Genomic DNA, 11,709 nt, shown 5'->3' with positions numbered 1-11,709 from the left:
GCAAATTACAGTGTTGTCTAATAAACCCCTTAACTTTCTGCTCATCTGGCACTGCTTTTCAGCTACTGCTTTAAACCTCTGCATTTGCATTCTGCTAACGCTGATGCCATTACAGCCGCAAATAAATTAAGCTGATTTACTCCTTCTGAATTATGTTATGTTTATTGATGCTTGTATAATTTAATTTCACACAAATTCCATTAAAGATTATGCCCTCTATCACAAAATGCTTCCAATGGGGAAATATAATCAGGTTATAATAGATTTGTGTGTTACATTAAGATGACAATAGTCTAGTAGGTCCACTGTAATAATAAACCAGAACACAAACAAGGGATAAAATCAATGCCACACAAGAACCACTGCCTAAATAATTGGCAGCTTCTATTATCATAGATTAAATAAAAACCTCACCATACTTTTTCAGATTGAAACAATTGTTTAATAGTTGCTTGTTTTGGTACAAGACTCCTTCATTTTTCTGTTTTAAAGAGTTGCTACCAATACACGCATAATTAAAGCGTTATTTAAACATCAAGTATTGTTATGTAAAGCTGAAAAAAAAAAGAAAAAAGAAAAAAAGGAAGTTCCAAGGAAGTTCTTTTTATCATTGACTAACAGAAAACATAGATTTGGGAAATCTTTTTCCACACTTGAGGAAAAAAAAAAGCTTCCCTCATATTTCTTACTTTTAAAAATTTCAGTGCCAAATATGTTACAGTTAATCAAACCTTTATTACCCATGGGTACCATTAATAAAATTAATGGGTATTAATGGGTACCATTAATAAAATTTTAAAGCAAACCAGCAAAAGCTTTAAGCAAGTAAGAATTTCAGACAGCAAATTTAACCACAAAATACAAAACCAGTGTTAATGAATATGCCTCCTCTAGAAGACTGGTGCTCAGTGGTCAAACACAGTTCGACCTAGGTGTGCCAGCTCAAGCCTGTCAGTTAATATTATTTGCTGTTACAGTTGTAACTGTGAATACCCAAAAAAATCCATTCTAACAAAATTACATCTAGGTGATTTTTATGAACTTAGTCAGATAGCAATTACTTTCAGAAAGCATTCTGAACCAAATCTGGACTGCTGATCTGTAAGTAAAAGAGTTCCATATCTCATTTTCAAGGAATATTATTGCATCTCAGTTAGCATTCATGGATATATCTACTAAGTATTAAGATGAAACAGATTTGTCAAAGGAAAAGGAATTCAATAAGTGGATTTGATGATCTATTTAGATGAGAATTAGTACAGAAATTGAAGCTGCAGACTAAAAACTTATGAAGTACATGGCTTATTCACTGCTTTCCTTCTTGGCTCTCTTCCCAAAAGCTACATAGTATTAACTGAAACAGCATTGTGTCAAATGGCTACTTTTTAATTTTTACTTTAAGTAAATGAGAAGGGAACCATAGTTCAAAACACAGCACAACCAAATATTCAAAACAATTGTTGATCCCATTAGAATTTTACAAGAGAAAACGAGGACACAGACAAGGTCAGTCTACAAACTTAACTGGGTCAGCCAGTGATGTTTGTGCATCCAAGTTAACTATAGAAAATAACTTTTTATATAAAATTTATTATCATACTGCATGAAACATATGGAAATATTAGTTACCCAAGAATTTATTTCCTCTCCCATCATTTTTTTTCTTTTTTGTTTCAAATAATGGAAATAAAAAATAAGGAAAAAATCCTTCTAAATCTCATGGAATCAGGTACTTAAATATGTTTGCAGAAAGCACCCAGAGAGTTTACATAGACAGGAGATGCCAGTGATGCTTGCAGAATTGTGCCTTTCTCCTTTATTCTGCAACTGACCCACAGACAGACAGTCACAATCTTCTTGTACACTTTCCAGATTAAACACTCTTAAGTGTTCCAGAACACTTTACTCTCAAACAATATGAAGTTTTAAGTTTTCTTTCCCCCAGATTTATGCTGTTTGTCATCTTCATTTTCTTAAAACCACCTTTTAGATATGCTTTTCTAAATTTCATTTTGACAATTTTTTATATTTTTTTTTTTACTTGTTGGTTATATCAATTAATGTGGCTTTTCAATGTATATTCTTTATTAATATCTTCAAAGACATAATTACTGTTTGTCTTGTTCTGGACACTAACTTGTAATTTGTAGTCTCTTGAATGATTTGGCAGGAGAAAGACTATACAGCACAAACAGGTTAATACAGATTTCTGCTAGTGGGGATGTCTTGGTTTGAGCCAGGATGAAGCAAATTTTCTTTATACTGTGGTGTTGTGTTTTTTTTTCCTTCAGTGAGGTCTCTTTTTAAGTAGCAGCAAGTTTTCCAGCTAGTAGACTGATAATGCTGGAATGTTTATGTTACTGCTAAGACATCAAGCACGCTTCATGCTGCAGTCTTAGATGCTAGAGGAGCAACCCTCCCGCCCCTTAGGGAGGAGTGGACTAGATGGACAGCATAAACCAGAGGAACAGAAAAGTAAACTCCTTTAAGTGGGTATTACAAGGAATTTCAGAATCAGGAGAAAACTATATACTGTCTCACATTTTTCCCTTTCATCATATATGTTAAGAGATACCTACAAATGAAAGAACTTTCATAGCATCTCAAGTTCCTAGACATAATCAGTAACAATGCTTTAATGATGTTAAAAACATCTCAATATTAAAGGTAAATAATTTATGAAATGAGATACCTGTGAATAAGAGTTTAAAATATGAGTCTGAATTTCATCCATTGTGTCTGTTCCATAGGACACAGTACCTAGATGGAGGCGTTTAAATATCATCTCATTCTGTGTAAGTGTTCCTGTAATAAAAAAGTAGTATATCACAAAGCAGCAAAAAATACCATTGAGAAGGTCACAAAAAAATCCCAAAATCTATCTTTTGGAAAGAAGGAATTAATTATGAGTTAGCAACATTTTAGTTAATTAAAAGAATGTTTGTGGAGAAAGATCATGGCTAGTCATACTGGAAGAAATCACTGGTTCCAACTTGAAGCTGATTCTGCCAACACAACTAAATATATAAGCTCGAAACACAGAAAAACTTTTCATACGAAAAATAAGAAATGCAGTAACTGGATGGAAATGACTCTGAAAAACCAATGCAAGAGTTTGAACCACGTGTCAGAAAAGGTAAAGAAAAAACAAAACAAACAAAAAACCAACCCCAAACCAAAAATTAAAAATATATCCTGCACTTCATATACAAAGGCAGAAACTCTGGCAAATGGGCACTTTCAATGTTATCTTGAGGAAGTCCTTCAAACTTCACATTACTTACAAATTTGCCAGATTTGCTACTCCAACTGGAATGAGGCAGAATGAACAAAATCAGTGTTTTCAGAGCCCACTTCACATTTGTAAGAAACTACAGGGTCCAATTCTAGTCACATCCTCTGGTTTGGAAAAGCTCTAATTGAGGGGTGGGAGCTTCAATCTTCCTTGATGGGGCACATCAGGCAAAATATGGTCATTACTGCCTAGCTGCCCATGGTCAGCTCAAAAAGATCATTTTGACAATTTCTATGGTTACTCAAAGTGAAATTAATAGAGTACAAAGCTATCCCTTTATTAAACCACACATTTTTGTGTCATTAAAATACATAAATCTGATTATAAGAAAATTAAACACAAAATGATACAAAAAATGACATTCCTGAAGCTTGTACAATAATTTTATTACAAAATACATTACAATTTCATATTAAAATTTGGAGAATAAAATTTTATAGTACATTTACTTCTTTAGGCTCTTTTTATATCATGTCTTTGACCCAGTGTGTCAAAACACACAGCAAGCCACAGGAAGAGGGAAGACTAAAAGCATGACATATGCTATAATTACTATCTGGAAACGAGAACTGTTTGGACAGTTGGTATCCAGTTTGTGCATCTAATAAAGCTTGAACCATCAGCGATCGTCAAAGATTCAGTAGGGCTGTAAAAGTCTCATGTCTTTCTCAGTTACATTTGAGACGCCTACCACTCCTCTTCCCCGGTAATATATGCATAGTGACACTTCATCTCAATTGTACCATCATACTGCATTATCAAACCATGTCTTCCTGTATTACCAGCACTAGATGACCATTCTAAATTCCCCCCTTACCATTAAAAAATGACATCTCCCATTTGCTTTCCCTTACATGATATCCTTACAGGATTTTTTTTCCCCCTATAGTCATATTATTTGACTTAAAACACCCAAAACGTTTTAAAAGAGGTTTATGTGAAATGCATAAATTCCCCATAAATAAGCATAACATTATACAAAATTCACACAAGAAGTAGAATATTCCCAAGGCTGGAAAACAGCCCAGATAGACAAAGTTCCTGATCTCAAGAATTAGCAAGTCAGAAATTTTTTGTTACTTTTATACAAGGGATAAGAAGATTGTTTTGCTTTTACAGTAATCATATGAGACCATAAGAAATCAGCACTTCTGCCTTTAGAAACTTTTGCCTTTTACTGAGACTTTTTGTTATATTTGTTGATTAAATTTTTTACTTTAATTGTAGACTAGAAAAACCCAGTCTCCAGTTGGTTTGTGAAAAACATGGAAGTTTCCACTAACAACCATGAGAGACAAAAATCTCCATTTCTAAAAAAATCAAAACAAAACCCGCTCACTTTTTTCAATAATGTTTACTGCAAGAAATTTCCACGTAATTCTGCATCAGCTTCCTTACTTTACAGGCATGCTACTATCTTCTCACTGCCCTTAGCTTTGCCAAGCCCTTGAATTAAAATAAACACTCCCAAGGAGTTGTGAAACTAAATGCTACTCAAAACTTGAGACAGCAGTGTCAAAGCCACTTCCCAATAGTTCTGTAACTGCTGCTTGGGAAAACTTGAGCAGAAAACAAAATTAGCCCAATTATTATTATATGGAAAAATTATTTCTTCTGATGCCATTACATCCGTCCAACTCCAAATCACACTTAGTGAGGGAAAGGTGGACAGGTGGAAAAATCATGGGTTCCCCCCCACAACCCCTTCTCAGCAAGCAAAGAATAAAAGCCTCTGAGCAGAAAAATACAGATTTCCCTATCTTACAACAATCAGAAGCCAGGGAAGCAGGTATAGGAAAAACGGGCAAGGAAGAAGAATCAACTTGTAAAGACAGAAATAAACAGTCTGGGAATCCTGATTCAATACTTGAACCTTCTATGTTACTTCTATGATCCTTTTTATCAGCTGCAGTAACAGGAAATACCTATGACAGGAAAAGAGGCTGCAAAAACACCTGTATCTGCTACACAAAACTGTAATAGAAAAGAAAAACAAAGAAAAGAAACAACAATTACAGTTTGCTCATGCTTCTTAAGTCCAGTGTATGGTTGTCAACAACAGTCACAATAAACCTGACATGTTGTTAGACAAACCTACATAGCTGTATTTATGAAAGTGCTCCAAAAACTTCTGCAAAAAATAAAATAAAATGCACATTTTGCAGTCATCCACATGGAAGTTTCACCATGCATGCAAATTAAGAATTTACTTCTAAACTCTCCTAATGAATGAAACATCAAAATGGGACAGAAATATTCCCAAAACTTGTTCCAAATATTACATGCTGCCAATCAGTCACTTTATAACCCTAGCAGGAGTTGTCTTAAATTTTAGTCTTTTAGTTGAAGGCTAATACACTTTGACAAAACAACACATCTTTTACATTATGCCTCAAAATACATGTATTTCAAATATCCAGAGGCAGATTTGCTAATACATCCCACTTCAGGAATGAAAACCCAGAACTGAGTCTTGTCAAGGTGGTAAGTATTAAAACACAGTAAAAGAGCTTTCTATTTTTAATAGTACTTTTTTTCAAGACCTACTTATCAATTCCACGCTTTCAGAACACTGCTAATATGAAGATTTATTAGATTAAAAAAGCTTATTCTAGAAAAGTTTCTACAAACTATGCTTGTCAAGATATGATCTACTACTACAATTATACATTCTTAAACTTTGCTCTAGAATACTGGTACAACACAAGGAAAATATTGTGACAAAAAGTTAGTACACAATTGCTGAAGAAAAATTTAGTATGCTCTTCAATGAAGCCAAGAGCCTTTTTTTTTTTTCTGTTGCCTACAATTGTATCATTAAACACAGAGTAAAGCAGGCAAAGAGGAAATTAATTTCTAAGGAAAAGTCCTGAAGGCATCATTCCCTGGGTGGCAACAGATGTGATTCACAACAGAGCAGTAGAGGTTTTTTATTTTGCTTTTGAGAAGCAGATGCATTTCTTTCTGATCCTATATTACTAGATGGTAATTTGGACCAATACCAACAACCTAAAAAGGCCAAAAAAACCCAGGAAGAAAAATGTGAAGCGGAAGAATTAATAACGTTGTGAGAAAACAAGAGGCCTCAGTAACTTTCTATAAAATATGAGTGCTTCGAGCTATTTGCTTAAGAAGATAAAAAACCAGTGTAAATACGAACATTTTATGGAAACTTTAAGGGCGATCGGGCCCAAAGCTTTTAGTAATTAGACTGTTGGAAAAAATCTAGAGATGCAAATTCTTTCTGTGAACCCTGGAACAAAATATTACCCAGTATGGAATGCAAAAAAAACACAAAAAACCTCATGGTAAAGATATATAGAATATGTCTGCTCACTCACCTGCTTCATTTATGAACAAAAACAAAAACTCAAACCAAATACCATTACAACTAATTAAGAATGATGGCAAAGACATAAAGATACATTAATTCTTTGCTGGGCAGAAGGTAACAGTAGAGGTAACAGTTAACACAGAGATGAATAGCAGTAGCTATTCCCTGTGCACCTCCTGCCTCTCACAAGAACGGTAACAATGTCTAAGAGTGACAGCCATACTCATTAGGTACACACTGTATTTTCAGTCGATGGAAGTCCAACAGAAGCCAGAAAGTAAGGATTCCTTTGGCTGATCGACTCTGAATGCATGTCTGGGTGCTTCCTGTAAGATCTCTCCATAAAACCTTTCCATTCCTAGCCTTCTTTCCTCACTCTGCAACTTTAGTACTACTGAAATCATAGAGGCAGAGGAAGTGCAAGGACAACAGCATGAATATCCACCAAAATTAAGTTATTCCATCAGCATATTTTTAAATTGCTCTCTCTGTGATAGCTTACGTTGAACGGATAAAGACTCAATTAAAGTATACCTTAAAAGATTAATTTTCAGAAACAATTACTGACATTCATTGTTCTAAAACTACATCACACCAGACACATTTAATGAAAAAGCCCATATAAACCAACCTCTAGCACAAGGCCTTCCCAGAAAATCAAGAATCCCATTGCTCTATGCACGTGTTCAACTGCTGTATCTGTTAAGTATCTAATTCGGTCCAAACACCCACTAAAACGTTAATTACAGAACTCAAATACAAGAGTATGCATCAGTAAATAAGTGCACTTGGAAGACTGCGTTTGTTTTATCTGAATACTATGGTTGTTGTCATAAACAGCAGAAGGTTTGCCATCCCACTTCCTAAGCAACCAAAAAATTCAATAAATACTGCCAGATTTCTTTAGTTTTCTTTCATTAATAGAATCTTTTTGTAGCCTGGAGAGCATGGGATATCATGCTCAGCTGCCCTTGGAAAATGCTGGAAACCACCCTCCCTGGACTCCCCCCCCCAATAACTGACAACGCCTTTCTGTCAAACGTATGTGATTCAAGTCCAAACAACATGGCATTTTGGGTAATGGATGCTATAATTAAAACGTGAGTCCTAAAAAACCTGTTGTTTCAGAGGGTGTTTTTAGTAATGGCTTTGTTCTACATGAAGATAAAAACTCCCTAACAAAGGAATTAATGTATTGCTTTAATAGGCTGCACCCTGAGTTAAGTTTTAAAATTTATGAGTTCTCTGCAGCATTGTTCTTTAAACAATGGCATTGTCAAATGCAACCAGTGAGAAGATTAAAGTTCTCCCAGCAGATTAAGTACATATTATCTGTCCTCCTGTTTCAGCATCATTTGTTCATTTATCACATAATGTCTAGTATTTCTGGTCAGTGTCAATATGCTCTGCATCCTTGCAGTTAACAGATGTCTTCTCTTGTCGAACGAATTACTTTATGTTTCACGCACTGGTGGCCGCAGATGTGTCACTATAGCAACATCATTAATTTCAGATCTTACCGGAAACATGCACTCCAATCAAACCTAATTATACGACATTGCTTTCTTGTCCCACAATAAGGAAACTATAATGCAATTACTGGGATACTTCATTTTCTATTCTGCTGTGGCAAATGAGAGCGCCACTGTGATGGACGCTTCTTGTCAAAAAGCTTATTGATGAAGCACAAACCCAATTTACAATCATACAAAGAACTACCTTGCAATTATGTTAGCAATGCAACGCTCCTTAGATTCAACAATTATTTCCAGTGAAGCTTGGACTATAATATAAGATTTTTGCAGACAGTTCTTTGGATCCTTTTCATTTTCAATACTGAGGAAAACTTCACCTGTTTACATTTATCTAGAGCAGCCAAGCCCTTAAGTAGGCAGAAGAATAGAACCAACTGGTTTACATGACTAGAGCTGAAAATTCAGAGTACTGAAGCTAGCTCTCATGAACATCATGCAGTGCAATCATGGATTAACTGTACAGATTCTGTTCATTACTTAACAGTATGTTTCACATTTACAATAAAATACAAAATGAGACCAAATGTATTCAGGATAGGGAACTGGCAGCTGCTACTGATATACTTCGCTACATGTCTGCCCAGCATCTAAAATAGTTTAAAAGTTACAAGGCATTCAAGACTAATAAAATTGAGCAGTGATTCCCATTGGGATCTGAAGACTGTGGTCTGCATGGGCAGCCAGTGTTCCGAAGCTGGTGAGGTCTGCTGGGCTCCAGGCTTACCTTCACTTACATCAGCTTTCAGCTAACACTTGGATAAAAGTTCAGTGGGTGAGACTACGGACTGATAGTGCAAATAGTTTTGGAACTACTGTACCAGAACACTGTTTTATTTTCATTTTTACATCATTAATTTACAGATTCAGACCTTCCTTACGTGTACATAAACACATTCGCCAGTAAAAGCCATTTGAGTATTAAACCCCTTTAAAATAAGCACCAAAAAATCAAAACTATGCACCAAAACCAAACAACTAATAGAAACAAAACAGCTGCTTTTCTTTGCATATACAAGTTGATAAAATGTATCTTTTCAAAGCTTTATAGATGTAAAGCAATATTTTTGTTTCAAAAAATCCAGTATCAATTAATTTTATGTTGTAAAAAAAATTAAAGGAGAAAAACTTTGTTTTTAACTACTGTTGTATTAGTTTATATGTATCTGCTGTCCTTCTAGAAGTACAACTGCAGCAGCTTCCTCTTTTTTCTCCCAATAAACTTCTGTTCCTCGAACAGGATAGTAGATGCATACAGCTTGAGGAAAAGAAGATAGTACACTGATCCATGTGCCTCAGAACATAAACTAGTCACCAGGGTCAGAATATAATTCCTGCATTGTAGAGTGAATTGTTAGCATTTTATCTACCAAGATTCTTAAAATCTTCAGTGCAGTCCAAATGTAAGCAGAATGTCTCAACACTTGAATGGTATCTCAGGTTTGGTATAGGAAATGGATTCTCTATCAGAAAAGTTTAATAATGATACATTCTTTTTACTTACAAAGTAGTGCTTTAGGCAAATGAAATCTACTGCTCTGATTTGAAAATTCATTATTTTTAAACATACTTCCCTTTTTCTGCTGTAAATTACATATTTCAAGCCTTCAATGAGACCGCACTCTAAAAGTTACATAAATTATCATGATGAAGGGTGCAATTAACATCAATAAACAGTTTCAAATAGCATGCAAATCATTAGCTAACTGATATGAAACTATTTAAAAGAAGAATTGTTCACCTGCTTTGAAAAACTACCACACTATAATAAGCAATACACTTTTCTACATGCTAAGAAAGAAGGTGGCATTTTTCTGTGTTCTATGAAATAGAACAACAGCATTCAGAAGTGTACAGGATAACAAATGTACCTATAGAAAAAAAGTGGTTTGAAAATGTGACAATATACTAAATTTACATTTCATTTCAAAATATGCAGTAATGGAAGTGTTAAGCATGGGAGGAAACATGGAACTATTTCAAGCAGAAAGACATGTAAACTGTGTATTACACTTTCTGAACAGTATTAACAGCAGTCAACCCCTGGCCTCCCCCCAAACACTTTCTCACCATTTTGAATTGTATTTTACTTGAAAACACCAAAACATTTCTTCAGCTGTTCAATAAAAAATTTTCTCAATTCAGCTTCTTATAAAAATCTAGTATGTCTACCATAACTGATTTATTCAATCTCGGAAAGAATCAAGAAAGGAAAAGTAATGTATTAGCTGAAGAATTTAACTTATTAATTATGATATTTTCTGAAATAAACTTTAAAATTCCTTAAATACTTCTAGAAGTAAGAGCATTGTGAGACAGTAACAAGTTTCAGTCATAACAGCAGACAGCACAAGCTGCTACTTCTTCACACACTTACCTACCTCCTAATCCTGGTAAGGGCTGGGTTTTCCAGGATACCAGGCCAGGTACAGGTTACAGTGATGAAGGTAAAATCATACAGAACCTCTAGAACCGGTCTTTGTAACATAAAGAACAACTAACTTCATGGGGATTACAGGTAAGTTTGGAGGCTGATCCTACGACTTGTTCTGGAAATGACTTGCTCTCTCAAAGGCCACTGTTAACTGTTTACTATAATACAGTATTGCAGTAGAAATGAGGTGCAGAATAAGAAAGCATGCTGAGTGCTAATCCAGAGTCTTTTTAGAGTAAGATATGTCACTCGTGTTAATACTATCCTGTGTCCTGTAGCTATAGCAGGAGTGTCCCTGATGCAATAAATCACATTACTACCAAATACTGACTTTGACATTTTAGTAGCACCCTACCTAAGCCTATTTGCACTGGTACAAAGTCTTCAAGCATATGCTTAAAATTTTACTGAAAAATAAAAACCAGAAGTCTAACTCTGCTCTTACAGTAACATACTCAAATAGAGAATAAAGTTTAGAAATATTATAAAAAATGTATTTCAAAATTGTAACCTGATGTACCTGTTTTATCCGTTAGTAAATAAACTAACCGTCCCAATTCTTCTGGTATGGTGCTAGTTCGAACAACTGTTCCAGGAATGTTGCCATCTTTCATAATCATCCACCCATAGGCTGCCTTACCCATGTCCAAGTTCACACGTAAACTGCAAAGGAAATTTTTATCATAATTAGTGTGAATATTAGGCAAAGTGAAAGTTACAACCATAAAAACAAAACTAAAGCTCTTTTTAGGATACCTGAAAAACAAAAATTCTGAAGACTATAAGCAACAAAAATTTTGGAACACTTTTACTATGTGTTTCTAGAGTACATATCACACTAGAAATTTCAGGCTCCATCCCAGAGTTCTAGAAGCTACTACAATGCAAACAAATACAATACCATGTCTCCGGCATGGGGCAGACTGCAACACTTTGTGAAGATTCTTGACATAATTACATTGCTACACTTAAAGAGATGAGAATAGTGTATACACTTTATGAACTAGACAAGATCATTATTCGAGTCATAGTTGTTGCCTGTTAAAAAAATCCGAAACCCGTTTTCTTTATGATGTAGAAGTACAAATACTTCGGTACCTTTTCAAGTCACTAT

The 11,709-nt window shown here is 34.7% G+C and overlaps 1 protein-coding gene across 1 annotated transcript in view; it reads right to left on the bottom strand.

The window, feature by feature from the left end:
• Positions 1–11,709, bottom strand: part of ATP9B (ATPase, class II, type 9B) — a 151,650-nt gene that overhangs the window by 34,049 nt on the left and 105,892 nt on the right. The window contains exons 12-13 of the mRNA XM_010008700.1: positions 11,116–11,258; positions 2,693–2,805 (exon numbers count right to left, since the gene is read on the bottom strand). Coding sequence (XP_010007002.1) covers positions 2,693–2,805; positions 11,116–11,258 — 256 coding nt within the window. The remainder of the gene's footprint in view (positions 1–2,692; positions 2,806–11,115; positions 11,259–11,709) is intronic.

The sequence above is a fragment of the Chaetura pelagica genome, unplaced genomic scaffold (assembly GCF_000747805.2).
Source record: "Chaetura pelagica isolate M959 unplaced genomic scaffold, ChaPel_1.0 scaffold332, whole genome shotgun sequence".
In the NCBI taxonomy this organism is placed as follows: domain Eukaryota; kingdom Metazoa; phylum Chordata; class Aves; order Apodiformes; family Apodidae; genus Chaetura; species Chaetura pelagica.
This window is presented reverse-complemented; position numbering and strand designations above follow the sequence as displayed.